Source organism: Alternaria postmessia, assembly GCF_024291825.1.
Source record: "Alternaria postmessia strain BMP 2775 chromosome Unknown scaffold_63, whole genome shotgun sequence".
In the NCBI taxonomy this organism is placed as follows: domain Eukaryota; kingdom Fungi; phylum Ascomycota; class Dothideomycetes; order Pleosporales; family Pleosporaceae; genus Alternaria; species Alternaria postmessia.
The window spans coordinates 85,668-107,755 of NW_026260136.1; the positions used below are offsets into that span (position 1 = coordinate 85,668).

The 22,088-nt window shown below is 51.1% G+C and overlaps 8 protein-coding genes across 8 annotated transcripts; 5 read left to right on the forward strand and 3 right to left on the reverse strand.

The window, feature by feature from the left end:
- Positions 1–212: 212 nt before the first annotated feature.
- Positions 213–1,877, forward strand: J4E82_008207 (uncharacterized protein; the record flags this gene model as incomplete). Its single annotated transcript, XM_051734442.1, has 1 exon — positions 213–1,877. The coding sequence occupies one exon, from the start codon at positions 213–215 to the stop codon at positions 1,875–1,877; it is 1,665 nt and encodes a 554-aa protein (XP_051585810.1).
- A 1,041-nt stretch (positions 1,878–2,918) lies between these two features.
- Positions 2,919–4,829, reverse strand: J4E82_008208 (uncharacterized protein; the record flags this gene model as incomplete). Its single annotated transcript, XM_051734443.1, has 1 exon — positions 2,919–4,829. The coding sequence occupies one exon, from the start codon at positions 4,827–4,829 to the stop codon at positions 2,919–2,921; it is 1,911 nt and encodes a 636-aa protein (XP_051585811.1).
- Positions 4,830–7,917: 3,088 nt separating this feature from the next.
- On the forward strand, positions 7,918–10,033 carry J4E82_008209 (uncharacterized protein; the record flags this gene model as incomplete). The annotated part of the gene is made up of 4 exons (XM_051734444.1): positions 7,918–7,981; positions 8,666–8,812; positions 9,215–9,538; positions 9,909–10,033. 4 exons carry the CDS (start codon positions 7,918–7,920, stop codon positions 10,031–10,033), a joined length of 660 nt encoding a protein of 219 aa, XP_051585812.1.
- A 1,451-nt stretch (positions 10,034–11,484) lies between these two features.
- J4E82_008210 (uncharacterized protein) lies at positions 11,485–12,234 on the reverse strand (the record flags this gene model as incomplete). The annotated part of the gene is made up of 1 exon (XM_051734445.1): positions 11,485–12,234. One exon carries the CDS (start codon positions 12,232–12,234, stop codon positions 11,485–11,487), a length of 750 nt encoding a protein of 249 aa, XP_051585813.1.
- Positions 12,235–13,566: 1,332 nt separating this feature from the next.
- On the reverse strand, positions 13,567–14,379 carry J4E82_008211 (uncharacterized protein; the record flags this gene model as incomplete). Its single annotated transcript, XM_051734446.1, has 4 exons — positions 13,567–13,629; positions 13,688–14,203; positions 14,260–14,294; positions 14,346–14,379. 4 exons carry the CDS (start codon positions 14,377–14,379, stop codon positions 13,567–13,569), a joined length of 648 nt encoding a protein of 215 aa, XP_051585814.1.
- Positions 14,380–15,482: 1,103 nt separating this feature from the next.
- J4E82_008212 (uncharacterized protein) lies at positions 15,483–16,250 on the forward strand (the record flags this gene model as incomplete). The annotated part of the gene is made up of 2 exons (XM_051734447.1): positions 15,483–15,860; positions 15,918–16,250. The coding sequence occupies 2 exons, from the start codon at positions 15,483–15,485 to the stop codon at positions 16,248–16,250; spliced, it is 711 nt and encodes a 236-aa protein (XP_051585815.1).
- An 808-nt stretch (positions 16,251–17,058) lies between these two features.
- On the forward strand, positions 17,059–18,390 carry J4E82_008213 (uncharacterized protein; the record flags this gene model as incomplete). Its single annotated transcript, XM_051734448.1, has 2 exons — positions 17,059–17,173; positions 17,222–18,390. The coding sequence occupies 2 exons, from the start codon at positions 17,059–17,061 to the stop codon at positions 18,388–18,390; spliced, it is 1,284 nt and encodes a 427-aa protein (XP_051585816.1).
- Positions 18,391–19,248: 858 nt separating this feature from the next.
- J4E82_008214 (uncharacterized protein) lies at positions 19,249–20,355 on the forward strand (the record flags this gene model as incomplete). The annotated part of the gene is made up of 1 exon (XM_051734449.1): positions 19,249–20,355. The coding sequence occupies one exon, from the start codon at positions 19,249–19,251 to the stop codon at positions 20,353–20,355; it is 1,107 nt and encodes a 368-aa protein (XP_051585817.1).
- Between the last annotated feature and the right edge of the window lie 1,733 nt (positions 20,356–22,088).

A 22,088-nucleotide genomic window follows, 5' to 3' on the forward strand; every position in this document is an offset into this window, starting at 1 on the left:
ATCTTGATCCTGATAAGCTCACGTCTAGCCAACCGGAATAGAATGTGCTTGCCATATCCAACGCCTCTCGCTTCATCCCGAACACCGAAGCTGCGAAGTCAGCAACGTCAGGCCTCCAAACGAACGCTCTATCGACATTGCCTTTGGTATGTAAACAGGCGGTATCCTCAGGTTCCCTCTCCAGACATTTCGTCCCTGTTCCCCGAGAAAAGATGGTTCTTAGAAAGGTTGTCACAACATACTCTCAACCCAACACCAGTCACCACGAAGCACAAGATACCGTCATCGACAATCCAAACCATGAGATAAACCCCAGGAAACAACCCCAAGACTTCCTCCCCGTCCCCAACCCAATGCCCAGCTACTGGCTCAAACAACCCCATCCCTACGCCAAACTCCGCACAACACCGCACCTCCCCGTCTCCTGCGACATCGCCATCATCGGCTCCGGAATGGCTGGTATCTTGACCGCCTACCATATCCTACAGACCTCCCATGCCAACTTTCTCAAGGCTGGTACACCCATGCCTCGCATTGTCCTCCTAGACGCACGGGATCTCTGCAGTGGCGCCACAGCCCGTAACGGCGGGCACTCAAAAGTCAAAACAGCCACGCTCACCAGTCTCGCGGATGGCGCTGCCAGAACAGCTTTTCAAGACTACGTCCATCGCACCCACGTGGAGCTGAAAGCACTCGTCGACGCCGAAGCTCTCGCAGCAAAGTGCGAATTCGAATTACGTCGCAGTTTTGATGTGTTTCAAGACAAGGAGGAGTTTGAGGGCGTGAAGATGGCATACGATGAAGATGCGAGGGTAGGGCAAGGTTGGACCAAGAGGACGAGCGTGGTGCCTGGGGAGTGGGTGGAGAGGATCACAGGGGTGAGGGGATCCGTCGGGGCGTTTAGCGTTGAAAGTGCGAGTTTCTGGCCGTACAAGCTTGTGTGTGGAGTGCTTGAAGGAATGGTGGAGAAATTTGGAGAGGTATTGAATGTACAGATGAATACGGTCGTGACTCGACTTGCCTCTTCCCCATCGACAGCCAGTGTTGAGAGGACGTCCCGCGATGCCAGTACTACCACCACCACCACCACCCGAGTGGTGAACGTCTTGGAAACACCCCGAGGTACTCTCACGGCGAGAAAAGTGGTCCTCGCAACAAACGCGTACACAGCCTCTCTCCTCCCTTCCTTCAGCAAGACGATCGTACCGTACAAAGGCATGAATAGTCACCACGCGCCTTCTCCATCCGCATCATCTTCCTCGCCCCATTCAAACCACACCAGCCACGCCACACAATCTCACTTAAACAACACTTACAACATCCACTTCGCTCCACTATCCCCCAAACAACCCACCGGGTGCGACTACCTAAATCCCCGCCCGGACGGCTCCATCGTCGTCGGAGGCGGCAGCTGGTTCTACCAGAACAAGCATAACGAGAAATACGACAGTGATGATGATGATAGATATGCCTGGCTCAATACGGTAGACGACAGCACAGAAACTGGACATTTCCCAGCAGACGTGTATGCGCACTGGACACACTACATGTCCAACACTTTCCTCAGCCATCCTCCTCCGTCTTCTTCTTCTCGTTTCGAACCAGATAGTATCTGGACAGGTATCCAGGGTAAGACGAACAATGGTATGCCGCATATCGGACGGGTTCCTCCTCCTCCTCCTCCTCCTGACAAAGGAGACGAGCAGCAGCAGCAGTGGATGTTGGCCGGTTTCAATGGCGGAGGCATGGCACTGATTCCCCTAGCAGCCAAAGCAGTGGCGAAGATGGTGCTGCGGGATTTAGACTTTGAACATGTGCAAGACGAGTTTGGACTGCTAGAGGGCATGGGCACAGGGGATGCGAGGATGGTGTCGTGATACTACACACACACACACACACACACACACATCGAGGGGAAGAGGTAGGGATACATGGGTGGGCAGTGAGTGGCGTTGGAGTATATATACACACACATACACACATTAGGAAGGGTGGTTGGTATGACAGCAGCAGCAGCAGCAGCACCTTCCATTCCAGCTGGCTAGACACAAGCTTATCGGGATTGAGACGTTAGTCTGCGGGAGGACAATGGATGGTAGGGAAATAGCGGTTATGGCAAGACGAAATCCAGCTTGGAATTTAGCCTCTATACGCACACCATGTACGTCCTACGGGTTGATATCTAATTACAAATACGTAAGCTATTAAATCTACAGGTATATATATACACAATTTATCGAGTGGAATAAGAAAGTTGTCTAGTTGAATGGTGATAATCACCCTCTAGTTGATTGATTCAAAGAGAAACATGCGATCGTCACTGATTTGCAGGAGGACGTAGAAATGAATGGGTAAATCCCGGATTCCTTTGACTGAGGGAATCTCCGACGGATACGAGTCTTGACTAACTAATTTTCATCCCTAAGAAGCGAAAAAAGGAAAAAAAAACATAAACTCCATCCCATATGCCGCTTGCTTGTCCCCTTTCATATTTATGAGAGCCATTCTGCAAGTAAATGAGTTTGACGGAAGCCTTCATCAGAACAAGTTTCTTTGTTTCAGCCGCCCACCATCGCCAACAAATGCAAGAGTCCCAGACAATGCTCAACACCCAAGAAGTAACAAAGGAGAGATACCAAGACGACAAGGTAGAAGTAGCGCTCGAAAATGATGAGTGATGTTCCGTCGTCGGTGAAGTTGAGAGTAGTGAGGTGTACAGCGTACATGTTATAAGGTTAGAGAGGAGAGAGAGATAGGAAATGGTATCTCTAAACAGCTACAATTTGAACGTGGAGGGTTGAAGATTGGGGGATGCGCATCGTAGGACTCTCGCTACAACGTATTTCCTCAAAAAGCAAAAGCAAAGAAAAAAGGGATAAGAAAAGTTGTCAAGACTACAAGTGGCAGGTCATAGTGCCTTACCACACCCACTCAAGGTCGCCCAAGTCGTCCGTGACCTGGGCGTGATGATCGGCATGAGAGCGCCAATCTTTGCTCTTGTACCAGTTGTCCACCTTTTGCTCCCAAGACCCGACGGAATTCTTGTTCTCGTTGTGGCCGGGACCCCAGTTGATCTGACGCATGCCAGTGCCAGTCCGGCTCCGCTTCCGGGCGGAGGTCGGGGGTTGAGCCGACTTGGGAGACCTCATAGGCTTCGATGGGGTCTGCTGCTGGACTTGTTGCTGAGCCTGCACGGCAGGACTACGACGGCGGTCGCCGAGAGCAGCCCACTTGTCGGCAGCGGAGCGCTTGTTGGCCGGCGCAGGGGTGCGATGCTCCTCAAAAACGAATCCAGTTGCAGCGCTGACATGGTCGACTGCATTGCGAATGTTCTTGGGGGAGCGATCCCTGCTGTTGTGAACGGTGGCAGGGTTCTTGACCTCCGACAAACCGCCGCGAGGGGTCGACACACCTGACCCGGCTTCAGAAACAACAGCCTTGGCCTTGGACGACTTCTGAGCTCCAAAGGAGTGGCAGTTGTTCTCAAGCTCGGCAAGGAACTGTGCGTCATCGTCATCGTCCTCCCAAAGGTCACTCCAGCTCTTTGAGAACACGTCACGCTTCTTACCGAAGACGGAAGACATGCTGTTGAAAGCCTTGGCAGGGAGTGAGCCAGAGATAGGAACGGGCCGAGATCGGGTAAAGTTCATCGACTTTGGCTCGCTGACGTCAACCGACTTGAAAGATAAGCCTAATCCAGAGTCCACAAAAGATACGGCAGACGCGGTATCTGGCTTGACGTCGTAAGGAGGACCGCCGAACATCTCGTCCTCGTAGATCTCGTCGTCGGGAATGGCTGAGAGCTGACGGAACTGCTGAGGTGGAGACATTGCCAAGGCCTTCGCCCATGGAAATGATCCACCGTTATCGAGCTGAGGTGTTGAGATGGAAGGTGTACGGAGTGGTTCGCGGTTGGCTCCAACAGCGACAACGTCACGCTCCTCAGTGCAGAAGTCATCGAGGCTCTCGTCATCGGTGGTGAAGCTGATGACGCGGTCGAGAGCGTCCTTGACAGCGTTGAGGTCACGCTTCTCGGGGTCGATGGCCAAGCACTGTCGGATGACCTCGAAGGTGTCCTGCGACATGTTGGGGAAGACATCGAAGAGACTCTGACGGTCGAGAGCGAAGTCGGCGTACAGAGGATCCGAAGAAGCAGGTACAGCAAAGGGGTTGCGCTGAAAGAGAATGTTGAGAAGAACGATGCCAATAGACCAGATGTCTGCCTTGGCGGTTGAGTAGCCAGTGTTGCCAGGATCGTACTGTTCGGGAGCCATGTAGCGGTCGCTGCCTACGGCAATCTCGTAGGACCAAGTGTCGGAAGTGGCGAGACCAAAGTCACCAAGCTTCATCGAGCCATCTTGAGTAAGGAAGATGTTCTCGGGCTTGATGTCGCGGTGGTAGATACCCTTGGAATGGATAAACTCGACAGCACCGACAAGCTGCATCATGAAGTCTCGCACGTGCTCAGTCTCGAGAGGACCCTTGCCAACACGAATGGCCTCGTACAGGTCGCCATTGGAGCAGAACTCGAGGACCAGGTAGATGTGGTTCTGGGTCTCAAAAGACTGAAGCATGTTGACAACGTTGGAGTGCTCACCAAGGTGGAGGTGAACGCCAAGCTCCTCTGAGCGCTCATCAACAGCGAAAGCAGAAGGGCAGTTGATGGCGGCGGAGCTCTTGGTGATGACCTTGATGGCAACGTTGTCGCCGGTTACAAGGTCCTTGGCCTGGAAGACCATGCCGAAGGAGCCATTGTTGAGAGGGGAGATTGTCTCGTATCGTCCATTGAGCACAACGCCGTCGTGAAGCTGATCGCGCATGCACTCCATTAGGAAGGTGTGTAGTGGAGATGGAGGTGGCTTAAAAGTGAAGCCGGACAAACAAAGGAACAGGAAAGCTCGATATGCGAATCAAACAATGGGCAGACAGCCGGAAGCCCAAAAGCGATGCTCTATCAGACTTTTGGTGACACGGAGTCTTGGGAAGATATCAATAAATGGTTGTAATGGTGGCCGATGGTTGTTGGATAGTTTGGACCGGAATATGTCGTGAAGCAACAGCGATGGCTGTCAAAGAAACGGAAAGCAAAGTCGTCGGTGATATATGCACAGGAGTCCGTCGACGGAAACAGCAAGGAAATGCTCAAGAGAGTGTGGTTCTCATTTGTCGGTATTAATTGCGTATGGATGGCTCGAGTCAACGAACAATCGGATGTGAGAGAGGAGGGATGGAGTCGTCGACGTCCAGAAAGTAAGAGGTATCGCTGCGTAAAAGAGAAGAGAGTCGTAACACGTGGAAGTGGAGGGTGTCGTCGGTAGGCAGACAGTAGGGGGGGTGTCTGGATGACGCGATTGACGGCGTGAGTCAGGTGGCACGGGCTCACGCGGAAGGCAGCTAGCTTGTCGACGAAGAGGGTCTCGAAGATGCCAGTTGTTGTGTTGGCTAAGACGAATTCAGTCGATAGAGCATCAAATGTCTGCGTGAGCAAGCTATTGCGGCGCAGGTGGTCTGGCTGAAGTGAGGTGAGGAATGAGGACGAGTGGGTACTCGGGCTAGCTGTCGGGCGGATATCGGGATGGCCAGCAGCGAGCTCTCAGTATCACATCAAATCAGGACGCGGCAACGGCAGCTATGTGATGGTGTATATGAGTGTATAGCGTGGTTGACGTGTGGTGGTGGTGGAGGGCCAGGAGTCGGAGGGCGGAGAGAGGGCGGAAGGCGGAAGGGATGATGTTGTTGACGTTGTTGACGTCTGAGCTGCGAGCAGTTGCGGGCTGCGGGAAGAAGGAACGATGGTGAGGCGGTGGTAATTAAGGCAGCAGCGGATGTTATGATGAGGATGGTGATGAGGAAGCAACGCTAGAGCTTGCGAACAACGACGAGAGCAAAGTGGGTACGTGTTATGGAGGCATCGGGGGTGAGTGAGGTGATAGCGGGTAAAAGACGGCCATGCTGGGTATTAGAGGGCACACCTGGGCAGCGCCAGGAGCTGAGCCCTCGGGACCCGCTCGCAGCAAAGCGGCGGTGACCAGACAGGGGTGCGGCATCGGGCCTAGCGCCAGTTGACTAGCTAGGAAGCTACGTGGCTTGCATCGTAAAGCAGCACTACTCGGCCAGCCAATCGTGTGCGCTGCTCGTCTGCCAACTTTCCATGCCCTTCGACGGCTTTCCACCATACTCGTCACTGTCTTGACCTGCTCTCCCAGCCTTTGTCCCTGCTTTGGCAGCAGCAGCGGGTCTCTCGGCATCGCATCATCGCCTTTGCATCACTCATTGCGGGTAACCCCACTTGTCGGCCTTCTGACGGCCTTCTGACGGCCACTGTGCTGGCGGACGAATGCTCAGAAATTAGCTATGACGAGCGCTGAAACATCGTCCTTGCTTCACACAGACGGACGGCGGACAAGGCGCGCATCCAGACCACGACCAACCTGACTACTTGTCGTACGCCAATGCTGGCCTAGCCCCAAGCGCCGCCGTGCTGATCGTAGCCCATCGCAATGTAGCACACAGCTGCCACCTGGCCTGTAATTGGACTCGACCACCCTCCATGCCCTGCCCCAACCAGACTGTTATCTCTTGTTTCGTGATGCTTGCCACTTTATCTGCAGCTATCTTTGCATGAGCCTTGCGGTACTCTGCCGACTACAGAGTCGCTGCTGTCGTGTGCTCTTGTGTAGCCAGCTGTGCCATCCAGGGGCTGGATCTACGCCCCAATACAGCATGACAAGTGTTTCGTGTGCTAGCGGCGAGGCCATTTGGTACACTATTCGGCTGACTATTGACCCTCGACTTGGGCCTCACAGGGTCGGGCGGGTCGCGGCAAACATTAGAAATCCGGGGAAAGCTTGCGCTGCCTTGTGTTGTGACTGTCTGCGCCCATTGCTATGCCGCACATCAGAGTCGCAAGCATCGCGCAGCTTCAGTCATCGCAGTCGCTACAACGCGCGCTTTAGATGAGACAAAACATATGCATGCCTCGCGGCTCATTCAACCAGCGCATGTTATCGCGATCCTTCCTCTTCCTTCTGTTTGTTGTCTTTGGGGCTGCCCAGATTCCCGAGTAAGCTTCCCACTGCACTCTAAAGGAGGACACGCAGTAGCTTGCAGCAAACTTGCAGCGTCCTGCATCCATAGCCACCCAGAGGGCGTGTTGGACAGGCACTCGACGGGCTACTGCAGGTAACATGCACCGGGCCATTTCTTTGTATCCACTCGCTGTGCCTGTCCCTGGGCTACCCTGGAGCGGTGTAGAGCAACAGCGACAACACATTCTATACCAGCGAATAGTATATCCAACTTTTCTTGCGTTGGGCGGATTTTTGGCACGTTGAGCCGACCTGATCTCCATGACAGGCGGAGTGCAAGTGGGGGCCTGCGGAAGCTATCTGGAAATCTTGCGACATCGAGCATCAACACGCTCGAGTTAGCCAGGAACACCCGTCCATCTCACCATGGTCGACCGCACATACTCCCGAATACACGTGAAGAGTGTGGATATTCTGGGGCTCGTATGACGGTGTGCGCCTCAACGACCAGCCTCATCTGCGATTGTTGCAAGGAAGTCAAGCCAGTCGTTGAGGAAAAGTCATCGTGACTGTACGCATGGCTTCAACCTCCGATGCCCGATGACTCCTTGAAAATTTTCTTCTTGACAGCACGTTCACGGCAGTCAGGCCTCATCTGGCAGTCGCCCTCTAGTCCTCCGGAACCTGTTTACAATTCGCAATAGTCCACAACTTGCCGTGGTAACACATCTCACCGCCATGTTTTGATGTTCCCATCTCAAGCCTTGCACCACTTAGCTCCCAGCCCAGACACACAAAACTGCAGTTCGCAGAATAGAGGCGCTACAGCAGAGATTTCCCCCCCTCACCGCTGTTCACCGCCCTGTACTCAACAACAACAAGGAAAACAATGTCTACCGCGTCCCTCGATGACGCGCGCTGGAAGCAAGCAGAGGTAGTGTTGCTCGATATTGGTAAGTCGCATCGCTTGCTTCTCGGGTCCCGCATGGAACGACTGCGCCAGACTGCAGCCAGCCTCCACCAACCTCGTGAGGCATGCGTCTAGTCAGCAACTTTCCGATGGCCAGCGACAAAGAACCTTGCGCTCGCCTGTCGTCCCATAATGTCTGTGTTGCTGCGCTCCCGGGCGCTACCCCAGGTTTTGCTTGCGCCACTACAACTTCAGCCGCCTTGTCCAACTCCAACGCGCGTGCTGACATGAATTTCTAGAGGGCACTATTTCGAGCATCTCATTCGTCAAGGATGTCATGGTAAGCTTTTCCAACCTCGAATGTCATTTCCCTCGCGCGTCCACTTTCCTCTACTGTTCGTCTCGAGGCGCATCTTCCCCGCATCCGTCGAATGATCAACACCACCAAACGTCCGTCGAGAATCACGCCGGCCCGCCCTCCCATGCCATTCTGGTGTCACATTAACTGTCACTCGGCAAATGGAGCAAAGCCACTCGTCGCCTCCATTTCTCGCCTCCCCTGTTCTAGATTGCATTACCGGTGCTGCACCTGCCACTCCAACGATGATCCAACTTCCGTCATCTGTCACGCGACGCCTGGCCTGTGGGGTGCGGTTTTCCCCTTTTGCGCTGTCTTGCTCACAATAGCCGCAGTATCCGTACGCACTAGATAGTCTCACACGACTAGCACGTTATTCGTGGAGCGATGCCGGCTTCCAAAACCTCATTGCGTCGTTCCCAGAAGACAGCAGAACAAGTGCCGATGCGCTGATCACGCATGTGGAAGACCTTACGCGGCGCGATATCAAGGCTGTGTACTTGAAGCAACTACAAGGTGGGTTAAACAAATGGGTTTGTTTCATCGAGGTCAATGTGCCGGGATTGCATCTTGTGCCAAATCACTGCCAACACCAAGCGCCGACACCGCGCCGCTCTAAAGTCGGCTAGCGGGATCGATGGTGGGTTGTTGATTCGATCGGCCAGTCACCACCGGGAGTATTATCGCGATAGTCGCCGCTCTGTTGCAGCGACGCGTAGTGGTGCCAAACCCTCTCCTTGTCAGCTCGACGCCGCTCCAAGAACGATTTTGTCTATCGCACCGCAAGCGTACGGATCTGCTCATCCTAAACGCTACTTGCGTGCTAGAACCATCACGTTCATATGCACATTGCCCTTATCATATCATTGGCATTCAATCAATACTGTGGGCTTCGCCGAAACTAACAACGTGTCGCAGGCACTCTATGGACAACCGGCTTCCGCAACGGTGATCTGAAGACCCCGCTCTTCGACGACGTTGTGCCTACACTCGAGCAATGGAAAACTACTCAGGGCAAAACACTGGCCATCTTCTCCTCGGGCAGTGTGGCAGCACAGCTGCAGTTCTTCTCCTACGTCAGAGACGGTCCGAATGAAACTAGGGACATCAAACCCTTGTTCTCTGCGCACTACGATACCGTGAACGCGGGGCCTAAGCTGGAAAAGGAGTCTTATGAAAAGATATGCTCTGAGTTGGCAAAGGACGTGAGCAAAGTCACATTCTTGACTGACAATGTCAAAGGTACGTTTTGGGGGGAGGTTTTTTTGTCACGCCTTACTTTGAATTTGTGAAACAACACACTACCTGCTCTCACCGCCCTAGACCCCCACCCCACCTCTTGTCTCGCACTTACTTGTGTCTACCTACCAACACACACCACCATAGTGTGACTTCACCTACATACCCCACATATGCCTTTCATCGTCATGCCGCATATCTCGTCTCTCGTTTAATCCGCTTGTATGCCGGCTGTCTTGTACATGTTCCACGTAGCTTCCTGTCACGCGACCCCACCATACGAGTACCCGCAGGTGTTTCATATCCTCACTGCACGTGGCTAGCTCGAAGACGTCTGCAGTACAGCGATACAGTGACTAACACGTCTGAATAGAGGCTGAAGCAGCCACGGCAGCAGGCGTCTATGCTGTGGTCGTGGACAGACCGGGCAATGCGCCGCTGTCGGATGAATCGAGGAAGAGGTTTGCTGTGATCGAGAGGTTGACTGACTTGCCGTAAGTCTTGTTTTTTCCGAAGCGCTGTAAGCAGTAGAAATAGAGTAGGGAGATGTCGGTGGAGACAGTTGCTGTTCTACTGTTTGTTGGAGTATTATAGATGAACCTTGAGAGATGAGTATTAGATGCGCAATCACAATACTACATCCTTGTATTCCTTCGGATGATGTTCCAGTTCCAAAGATCATTTGTCCTCGTTACTGTACTTGCGGATCTCTAGAAAATACGTGGAAATGTAATTGTATAAAGACGCAATATTATAAATTAAGAAAGAAGGTTTCTGTCTGAAAACGCATTTTCTTCCTACATTATTGTCAGTCGACTGCGAGATCTAACTACCTCTCAAGAACTCCACGGCCCCCAGAATCATCAAAAAGACTTTCTCTCTTGGCTGGCCTCTGGTAGCCTGGCCTGGCCTGAGGATTGTATGAAGATGGGAGGATATCGAGGCTCAACTAGAATTTCAATCTGCATAGGAAGTCCATCACGGCAAGTCGTAGGGGAAAAAACATACGGCAGCTGTAACAAACACCATTCCAAACCGATGGACGGGTGAATGGGCGGGAGATTAACACCAAACAAATCCTGGATCGGTGCTCCCGCCGATGAATGGGGGGAAAGGGAAGCTGAGAACCAAGCTTATCTAGTGCTTACATTTCCCCCAGCCATCGAGATTATGGCAGTTTTTCGGTCTCTTCTTCCTCTTTCTTAGTTCCCCGTTCAGTTGGCGGCCCCCAGGCGTTCGTCTCGTCTCGTTTCGTTTCGTTTCGTTCGTTGGGTAAAGTTTCCTCAGTATCGGAACCGCAAGCAGGCAAGCAGGCAAGCAAGCAAGCATTTCACGTTCTAGATCTCGATTTCGGAGTGTACTTTTGCCGCGAGTCAGACATGTGATAGATATAACACATGTTTTTGTGCGAGTTAAAGTTTCCTAGACGCCGGGAATAGCAATATTGGATGGCCCAGGTTATCCGTTTCACAATCTTGTTTGTTGGGAATATTTGTGGTATTGCAGAATACGATTAAAGCAGCGAGAATGCGTGGGTTACGTAGAAGTGGCGTGATGGAGAACGTTCGTTTGTCGTGCTGTCTCTTGACAATATTGTGCGAGATTGCGTTACTTGGTCAACCGTTGACGTATACGTTGGGTGTTGGTCACATGTCTATACGTTATTTTGGTACGCAAACATTTGACTCGAAGAGACTTGGATTTGATCTCGCTTTCCATAGTAGTCGTTATGTTCGCCCCGGGTTTGTCCCTCTATTTGATCATACTGTCAAAAACAGAATGAGAATCGCGTACTGAACCGTCTCGTTTCGTATCAATCTGGGAGTGATGTTGGTCTCGGTCCGTAGAAAAGGAGGTCTTGTCCGTATGGCCCCAAAGTCGACACCATCTCAGCACTCTCATCGCCATCTTCATGCCCATTCATCTCCCTCGTCCTTTTTTCCCCCAAACTAAACAGCATCACCAGCGACCCTCTGAACCCAGACCACTGTCTCCTCAGCCCGACTCAAAAACGGACTATGTCCACTCTTCAGCCTCGTGACCTCGATCTCTCCAGCCGCCTCTTTCACCCCATTAACCATGCCCTCCTGAACCTGCGGCGGAACACACTCATCGTCTTCGCATAGTAGGTAGTTAGTCGGTATCTCCTTCCAAGCCGCACCGGTAGCAGGCGCATAGAACGAAGCTACAGCCTGCGACTTGATTTGCTCGAACCAGTATTGTCCCTCGTCCTCGGGCAGGTCACCATAGAAGATGTTTGCAACTTTTGCATAAACATATGGCTCCTGGACGTCCACCCACTCGGGAATAAAGTGGTGAATGGCATCCTGCAAACAGATCCCCTCGTCCAAAATATACGCTGCCATATACCCCGTTCTCATCACTCCACCGCTTAGTCCTTGTGCTTCCCGCTCTTTCTTGCCTAGCCCAACTAACGCACACCCGGCGATGATACCACCCCAACTGTGTGCTAGGACGACGACGTCGTTTCCTGAATCGCCAATGGCATTGAGTACGAGTGCGCGTACAATGGCGATGTCTTCTGTGAGGTCGGCTGGGGGATCGGGATTGCCAACGGATGCTAGTTGAGCGGAGTGCGTTGTGTAACCTAGAGCGCGTAGTTTGGTGATTAGAGGGTTAAAGTGGGAGGGTGTGTGCCAGGCGCCTGGAATAAGTACGAGTTCAGGCTTCTTAGACATGGTGCGGACGGGTGGGAGTATTGCGGCGAGGTTGAGAGGTGGGATAGATAAGGTATGTCGGTCGAGGAGAGATGCGTGAGTCGTATTCGATGATTCTCGTAGGAGGATTGTTGGTTATCTTGAGACTTATAACGGGTGACTGGTCGAGCGTTGGTCCACTCGTATCTCCCCGTGACTGATCGAACCTTTTCAGGTAGGTTATGCGCAGTTCAAGCTCAACATTGCCTGGATGGTTACTGTGAGTTAGGAAGGAGGCAAGCGGTCAGTGATTACTAAGCATGGTGTTGTGGGAGCCAGTCAGCATAGCGACTACGATGTCGTGCTGGACGCCTAGATACGCCCGGGCTGACATGGTCTTGACGTGTATGTTGGAGGCATAGCGCTTATGTGTCCTCACCGTATTGTTGTCGAGTTCGAATCGAAATCTAGGCGGAGCAGACGACGGTAAGACGTGTTTGTGAAGGTGAGCACAGTCAGAGCCATGGCTTTGTGCTGCCGGGTACTACAGCAATCTTCCCAATCTTTCCCACAAGGGCTGAGCATATGTTTCCCGGGACGCTGGCCTCAATTCTATCCTCGAAATCCATATACCTTCCATCGGATGGCATGTTCTTGCTAGCAGAAGTTGTGTTCACATGTCTTTGTTTCTGATTCCTCCATGAAACTGGTGTTGACCGTCGCCATGCGGCATGGCATGAATGGCGTCATGATATCAGAAAAGCTGGCTCTGGTCTTGACAGACGAAAGCTGGAAGCATCGAGCTGAATGCTCCATTGAGGACACTGTTGGGTCTCCATGGCTTAATCTTCTTCCTTGGTCCTCACATAGGATGTGCTTCGGTCGTTGATGCTCGGTTGGTTGTAGTATGGATATCTGCACGTGCGTGCACGAGGATCGGTTCGTCACATGGTGTAAATTGGTTGGTTCATTGCGTAGTTTTCGTTCGTTTACGTCCCGTAAGAATACTTCTACTGAGGTCGATATCGGATTGTTGGAGTTCCAAGGTCTTGATCGAAATTGATAGTGTGGAGTGGGGCGGACATGAACTAAAGCGTTAGCGAGGGGTGGTATTCACGATGAGCCTACAGCCAATCACGACTCGCAAACGCCAGGGGTCACTAGAAGGGTATCCTTGTCCACCCAATAAGGGAAATAGTCACGGTAGGACTAAATGCGATGCATGTGTAGAGTTGTACACGAAAAGCTGAAGCTTGGGTATTGATGTACGTCTGTCGCCGTCCCCGGGCGATGTTTGCGCCTCCAACGCCGACAGTACCCAGAGTCACGCCCCTGGATACAAACTGAAAGCACCGACTCGCTGCATGCATACCCCTAGAAGAATCTCCACCAGATGAAGACGATGATTATGAAAGCCAATCCGCCGATGGGTCCGTACTGCGCGTTATTAGCATTTCACAATCTTGACGTGTCTGTATTGCTGTCCACGACTGACCTGTTTTAGCAACAGCTCCCAATTGATGCGCACAGCAGCCTTCTTGTACTTCCTACTATCTTCGCGCAACCGACTCGAAATATCACCCATCCTCTCCAGACTGTCCCCACGGTACAGCAGATCCTCAATGTTCTTGGTCATGACCTTTGTGACGTCCTTGAGCTCATCGTTCAGCTTGTCTAGATTCTGTGTCGCTCTCGCGTCTTGGTATGTCTTCTTTGAGCGCTGGATAAAGGTGTCGAACTCGACAAAGGCGTAGGGCCGGCATGTTGGCGAGAGATACTGATGCGGTTGGTATGTAGTGGTGAATTCGCGGTGGAGATCGGAGAGGTATGTGAAGGCGAGTTTGCGCGGGTAGGACCTGTCGCATATGCAGAGGAAGCAAAGGTCGCCTTCGATTATGTAGTGATATGTGTAGTTTCCGCTCTCTATGCTCGCTTGTTGCTCAGCGTTACGGCTTAGACGGCGCTGGACAAGCTTGACCTTGGCCTTGACCTCATTGAACTCGGCGTCGTTCTGGGAATTGTAAGTTTCTTGAAACAGGATACGCGCATTCTTGGAGGCGGCAGTACCTGTTCATCGTCGACTGAGGCTGTGAGTAGTAGGCCTGGACCTCTGTCAGCGCTTCTGGACCCTAGAATACTGCAGAGTTACTGACCATCAAGCCGGGATATCATCGTGTGCTTGATCATGGTGGCGCTTGTGGGGGTAAAACGATGCCCGGTAGTGGTAGAGTATCGCCGGTTTGGGACAGTATTATCAACTTAGGCCTGCAGTTGTGGGATTGCGCAGGAAAGGCTACGTGTTGGTGTTGATGATACCAGATCGCAGAAGATGACGATGCGGAAAGGGTCGCGGAAGAGCGCACGGACTCACCAACGCCATTCACACAGCGACCAAGCATGCCGTGACCTCCAAGGCTCTGTCATCCATGACTTTGAATGACTCTCCAATCCGAGTCACGGATCCAGTGAGATAGCACAAGTTGATTGATGTTGGCATCGTCAATACAGAACGTTTGGTACAACCTCAACTCAACGCCCCAGCCACCATGCCGAATCGCGCCATTGCGCTCGCGTACTCTTCTCGCACCTTCACCCCAATCATTGAGTGGCGGGCACACTTTCAGCCCTGATGCAAGCAGCTCGCTGTCCTCGGACTTGCGCCTGCCATTCATGATAATCTAATCGTACGCGCTAGCGACGCTTTCTGAGACGGTACCTGCTCAAGTCCAACACCAAGCCTCTATCTGAACCGAATCACAATCATGTCGTTACCGGTGAGGTACGTACCATTTCTTCACAATGTCCTGAACCGTTTCTTCCAATCCCTAATACAACCTTCACCTTCACTACCCCCACAATCGAAAACCCAGCAAGATTTGGCAGCCTGAATTTCGTCTCTCCCAAACCTAATTAACAAGAACAGACCGTCGTCCGCCACTCAGCTCGACTCTGCACACGACTCGCAATTAACAACTACTTCACCCATAGAAAACACGTCCGAGTTGGGGCAAGAACGAACTACTATACCACCAGATCCCGAAATACCAAACAAAAGAGCAAAGATGTCTCATTCCATACCAAACTCATCATCTCTCTCTTCAGCTCCCTCATATCCTTTTGAGCAGACCTCGCCTGTTGCCCCAAATCTGCCAAGCCAGACCGCGGACACTGCCATTCCGAGCATAGAGAACAGCTCGTCCAACATAGCAACCAATGACTTTCTACCTCAGACTCAGCAGGCGCTGGCATCTATGTCTGCGCCTGAATCAATGACCGCGCCAACATCCAACATGGGCGCTAAACGCGCACCCAAGCAGAGCCCAAAGCGAGCACGCGAAGAGGAGGATGGCGAAGAAGAAGAAGAGGCCTTCGGCACACCACCACCCAAGAGACCAGCCAGGAAGGCAAAGAGACCAGCAAGCAGCAAGACCGCTACAAAGAAACCGACGAAGCTGAAGAATACCCCCGCGCAGAAGCCTACAGCCGCACCACCACTACTACCCAGCTCGCGCCCATCACGAACCCGCAGAGCACCAGAGCGCTTCGAGGATCTTGGGGAGAAGACTACTTCCAAAGCTCTTCCTGCCAAAAAGGGCGCCAGTAAGGTTTTTGATCCTGTCTATATAACCACCAATTCCTCCAGCCGCCTCGTCAAAGCCGATGTTTACGTAAGTCTGCCCTCAATCTGCCATCTTCTCACACAACATATCTCTGACACATCCCAGCACATGCTTCTTGAAAGCCCAGCCTGGAACTCTCTTACCGCATCCCAACAATCCACTCTCATCTCCATGCTCCCCGAATCTCCCGACAACGTCAACCTCCTCGCCAAAATCTCTGCTGGAGAAACGGCAGATACGCGACCAGCAGCGTTTACACTAGCAAACAACTGCTTCCGGACAGACGTCGCCAAGTTCCAGGAGGATCTCAAGAATGGTCATTTGGCGAAGACGTGGCAAGCTGCTGCTGAGCAGGCGGTTGTGGAGAGGGCGGCGGGGGAGTATGATGGGTGGAAGGCGGAGGAGGCGGAGGCTTGGTGGGGGCAGAAGGGGATGTGAGGTTACTCATGTCAAGTTGGTGGGCAAAAGTCGAGCCTCGGCTACTAATGAAAAGCTGACTATCTTCTCAAGTATATGTCGTCTGTACGAGGAAACTATGGAAGACGATGGGTGTCGCGTCGCTGAAGGCTCGGGTTTGAGTAAAGCGAGCGCATGCTAGCAGCGTACTGCAGTACGTCTTTCGTTTCGCCTCCTTCGGTAACCTCTTTTGATGAATCTGCTATCACACATGTTCTTTCAACGCCTCGATATGCTCGGTCATCTTCGTTAGGCACCTAGGTGCGTTGACGAAGTCATGACCCATCGATGGCTCTGTGCACGATTCCCGGTATCCACCAAATTCATATTTAAAGTCTCGCATTGCTATAGTTGAAGTCAACATACTCATCTAATCATGAAAGTTGTACCTGCGAACACATTCCCTGGCGATTCTCCTATCAGAGAGATAGTATTGATTTGAGAATCGGGGAAGTCGGACTTGACTCAGCTGCTCTACATCGTTAAGGTACAAGGGGACGAAGTGAAATGAACTTGGAGGGGAGTTTCTCAAAAGATTCACAAGAGTTGCTGTTGTCCTTTTACAAGACGTAGCTTCCACTGCGTGAATCAACAGCTTCAGTGCACACTTGTTTCTCAACGCCCTATTTCAACTCCAAAATCTAATTCTCAACTGTCTCCTTCCATTACCCCAGTGTCTCCTAAGCAATCAACATCGGCTCACTCTTCCACACTTAGCTACCAATTTACCTGAACGGTCACACGATCAACAGCGGCGTCTTTATCCAATTCGGTATCTCTAACAGGAACTATGACCTCTAAATTCCGGCTAATGGACCTTCCGGAGGAGCTGTTTGACAACGTCATTGCGCATTACGTACACAGTGTTCCCGTTAATGATGCCTCTGCTACTCGTGCAGTCTCAAGTAAGTTGATCACGAGAAACACAATTATTGTTTGCTAATACCTTGTAGGGGTATTTGACCAAGCTATAAGCTACCAGATCATTCATCATGTATCCAAGGAGAGTTTTAAGGATGCCGGTAGCCATAGAAAAGACGTCTTTACCAACATATCCGCCGACTACCTCGGAAGCGCAGTTCGGAAGAGGAAGAATGAACCCTTGGTCACTTTTATCGATAAATGTGCTGATACTGTCCTCGGGATCGAGGGTAAGTCCTCTGACGACGAGAGGAAGACTCGATACCTCCAAGATATCATCCGGTACACGACTCGAGGGGAAAGCCACGCGACGTATTCACTGGCGATTCACCCAAACTCCTCTGATCATATACAGCGTCCTTCTCAGAGAGTGGCCAATTTGACAAGTGCCGCTGCAGTAGGCAGCCTCGTAGCGGTCAAGCATCTACTGAGAAAATATGTAAAGAGCTGGCCTTCGTCCGAATATCTCAATTGGAACTACAACCAGGGTGGTCTCTCAGACGCTATCGGAGCAGCAGCATCTAACGGACATGTTAAAGTCCTGCAGCATCTACTGAACAAACTCCGGCCTTTGGTGAACCAAAAATCTGGACTACCTCGAGGCTCTCCGCAACATGAGCTGCAGCAGTTGAACCGTCGACTCCACTCCATCTTCTGTCTGGCCATTCGCTCAAAACACTGTCTGACGATCCAAACTCTTGCAGATTTCGCTCAAAAGTACAAGATGTCTTTCGGCTTCTACTATGACAGCTATAGCCCAGAACAGGGTGACGAATGGATCAAGAATGCTGTCAGGACTGGTTGCGTCAAGACATTCCAGGCTACTATATCTACGATAACGAGCATTAACCCCAAGGCTTTCCATGCACTAAAAGATCACTATCTAAAGTCAGCCTTTTGGTACTGTTGCAGGTTTGGCCAGGAAGACATTCTTCAGTACCTCATTGCCCAAGACTGCGTCTTACTGCAGAGACATGGCAGATATGGTATGAAGTTGGCTGCTAGACATCTTTGCCGGAACATCATCACCATACTCCTCGAAAATGGCGTCTCAATCAATGATGGCAAGCCCGTCCAGGAAGCAATCAAGTACGAAAACATCTCTATAGTCGAGTTCATGATTGCCCACGGCGCAAGGGTAGATGCAAAGGTGGATGCAAAGGTAGATGCAGGAACCTACAATTCTTGTTTGTGTATTTAAATTAGCGGAGGGGTTACCGTAGTATCTGGACGGCAAAGTAGACTGCTCTACGAGGCTCGTTTATAATGTAGAAGGTAGCGAGTTTTGGAGGAGTAGATTTGAGGCGGTAGTTCATGTGTAGACTGCGGAAACTGTTGCCTTTCTTTAGAAAACCTTGATTCGCTTCCATGTGAAATGTTTCTGCTGCGTATTCGCGGGGTCTTTGCTGCGTGTGCATTTAGCCTGTGTCTGTGGCTTGAACACCAGGGTCCAATATGCGCCATGGGCCTTTTGGGTTTGTTCGTCCGCGATTACGGGTAAGTACAGAGTATGTGTGGTGCGGATGCAAGGTTCAGGTACTGCGCTACCTATCTATCTGCTTTAATCAAAAGGTCGTCTTGATATACTCCGCTGCCTAGGTATTCTTGGAAGCTGCACAGGCGTAAATTGTGCAAAGAGTGCAGCTAGCAATAGCTTAATTGTTTAGCACTTTATTATACGTATGATTATCCTTATACTATCTGCATTGTTTGCAGCAAAGACTTACTTTGACAGTGGTCCTTGATCGTTACGCGTGGGAGGAGGCTGGGGGATTGCGGCACTGCATGATGTGATTGGCTGTGATGCGGGAATGCGGCACACGCAGGAACTGTTTTGCTGCTTTACATCTTTTTGTGATAACGTCTTTGAAAGCTGCTGCCTGGCAGGATTCTACCGTATTGATGTCGTGATTTAAGACTGTGTCTTCTTTCGTTCTTCTTCACTTACCTTCACTCACATCTTTAAGACTCAGGGTTGGACATTACGACAAACCTACGTATTCTACGACTACGAAACAAAGGATCTCTGCGTCGTTCTCGCTCGCAAAAGTTCCTAAATATGAGCACCATGAAAATTGAAGGCCCGGTCCTCATACTTGGCGGTTGCGGCTTCTTAGGACACCATCTCGTCCGAGAATTTGCTCGCGCAAGCCCAACCCCCCAGATTGTCGTCGTCGACGCAAACACTGAGCGCAATCGAAACGCATCGGCGACCTATTTCACAGCCGACATCCTCCAACGCGACAAGTTGGCCCAAATATTCCAAGACGTGCAACCTCAAGTGGTGCTGCACACGATCTCGCCCTACCCCTTCGAAGTCAATCATGCACTGTTAGAACAAGTCAACGTAGTCGGGACACAAAACATACTCGAATGCACTAAAGCTGCCGGCACCGTTCGCGCACTAGTATACACATCTAGCTCCTCCGTGGTGCACAACCAGCGCTCGCCCATGGTCGAAGCAACCGAGGACCAGCCCGTGCTCTTGCATCCCAACCAACCCGAATACTACTCGCACACTAAAGCTCTCGCAGAGAAGATGGTGCTAGCTGCGAACCGCGAGAATGGTCTGCTGACTGCTGTAGTCCGACCGGCTGCACTGTACGGTGCTGGTGACAGCATCATGACTACCAACGTCACGCAGCAAGCGCTCAGTGGTCGCGCTAACATCCAGTTCGGACACCAGTCCTACCTCTACGACACGTGCTACGTAGAGAACTGCACTTATGCGCAACTGCTACTTGTGAAAGCGCTGCTTGATGCTTCTTCTTCGGCGCCATTGTCCGCAGACAAGAAGATCGAAGGGGAAGCCTTCTTCGTCACAAACGACGAGCACATTCCTTTTTGGAACATCGCTAGAATCGTTTCCGAGCTCCTCGGGACACCCGTCAAGGATGATCAAGTAAAGTGTATCCCGATTTGGCTTGTTAGTATGCTGGCGTGGATGGCCTCTTGGCTTTATTGGGTCTTTTCGCTTGGCCACAGGCAGCCCAAGCTTACTCCATGGGTAATTCGTCTCTTGACGATGGAGCGGACGCTTTGTATAGATAAGATTAAGACGAGGTTGGGATACAGGCCACTGTTTACAAATAGACAGGGGTGGAAGAAGTCGCTCGAGTGGGCTGTGGAGTATGTAAAAGCTGACAAGGGGGGAAAGACGGCGTAGGTTCGGTGGGGAGTAGGCCGTCGAGGAAATCTTTTCTCGGTTTGTGTTAGAACATAAGTCCTGGGAAATATCAATCATAATACGTTTTTCACATATATCGAGAAGGCCAGCATTGTCGACTAGGTGACTCTGTCGAACTCGTTGATACACGAAAAACCTTGGTTCGCTTCCATGTGAATTTCTTCTGCGTCGAATTTCGTGCTTCGAGAGAGGTCCAAAAGGCTGAAATCGCGACCATGTGCTTACTACGCTCACTCAGACGACATATAAAAGGTGTCTGTTTCCTATCATAACCATTCTCTCTTCCAAAAACAATCTTATTATCTTCTTTTCTCCAAAACAAAAAGACAGAAAGTGAATGGTTTCTGCCAACGGACTACAAAAACCATGCTGGTAGTAGACATGTCTTCTTCCTCGTCTTTGAAACTTACGAAGATCACTGCTATGAGAGATACATGAACGCATCCTATGTACAATGTTTGTTCCCTCTTCGATCGAAAGTTCCGACATATACTATCCATGTAAGAGACTAAAGTCTGGGAAATCAAAGATTACAGCGGGCCAACCCTGTCATGATAGTGTCAAGAGCTCCTGATATTTGTGGCGAGCGATACTAGCTCACTCTATATAAGGACTTCCTTCTGCAATACGTCTCTCTCCATCATACACTAATCTCCTTGTCCCAAATCCAAAACTTGGAAGAGACCGGCCATGGCCTTCGTCTCTGCCTTAAAACATAAAAAAGACGAGTACATGTGCGAGACACGAAAGGATATTCCTTCGCCATGGTACCGAGCAATTCTTGAAAAAGATTAATCCTCTCACTTTATTATGAGTGTCCGCTCTGACGCCAGCCACACGTGCAGTGTATAAAACCACTCCTTCCGGCCGCTTTCTCTCCTTCCTTCCAACAGACTTTGTTTTTCTTGGGAAACCAAAATACTCCTGCCGGAGTATATATATGTCCCTCCTTCTGCACTTCAAAATTCAGTAAAAACCAGAACATGTGCGAGACGCGATCAGAACAGCAGTATTTTCGTACATGATGCCGAGACGTTCTTCTAAAACTACGGCAAGCATTGGCCATGACCACCTTTCGGCCCTTCGATCTCATAGTATATAACATCTCCACGGTCTCCGATGTTCCCTCTGTCCTTGTACAACGACTTCTCCTTTACAAAAACCGAAACCTTTAGATTCTACCTGCATGTTCTTCTTTGCTCCCAAAAGCTCCAAACACATATCGCACGTGCGGGAGACACCAGAATATCAGATCGCATATTCTGATGCCGAGCACTTCTCTCAAACATCCGCGTGGGATGTCTATGTCGACTGCCAAGTGCACCACACAAGCGACATATAAAGCCTCCTCTTCCGCCTCCATCTCTCCTCATCCACACGCCTCCACTATGCGTACCAAAAACAAGCTTTGATGAGCGCTATGATTTGCTTCTTTTCTCAAAAATTTTTAGGACGCCTATCTCATGTGGGAGAAACTCTGTCCCGTTTTCCAAAAACTGCAATATGGACCGGAGCATGTCTAACACGAACTATCGCAACTCCTTAGCCACTATCATAAATCTTCCAGTATAAACTGCAATGTCTCGCTTATCGCCCAATATTCAGGGCCAAAAGGAGCCTGCAACGAACACATGTTTGCGGCGATGTGTCGCATTCTAAACCCTTCAAGAAACACATCATGATCGAGACTGGGGTTGCAGAGACCATGGTTT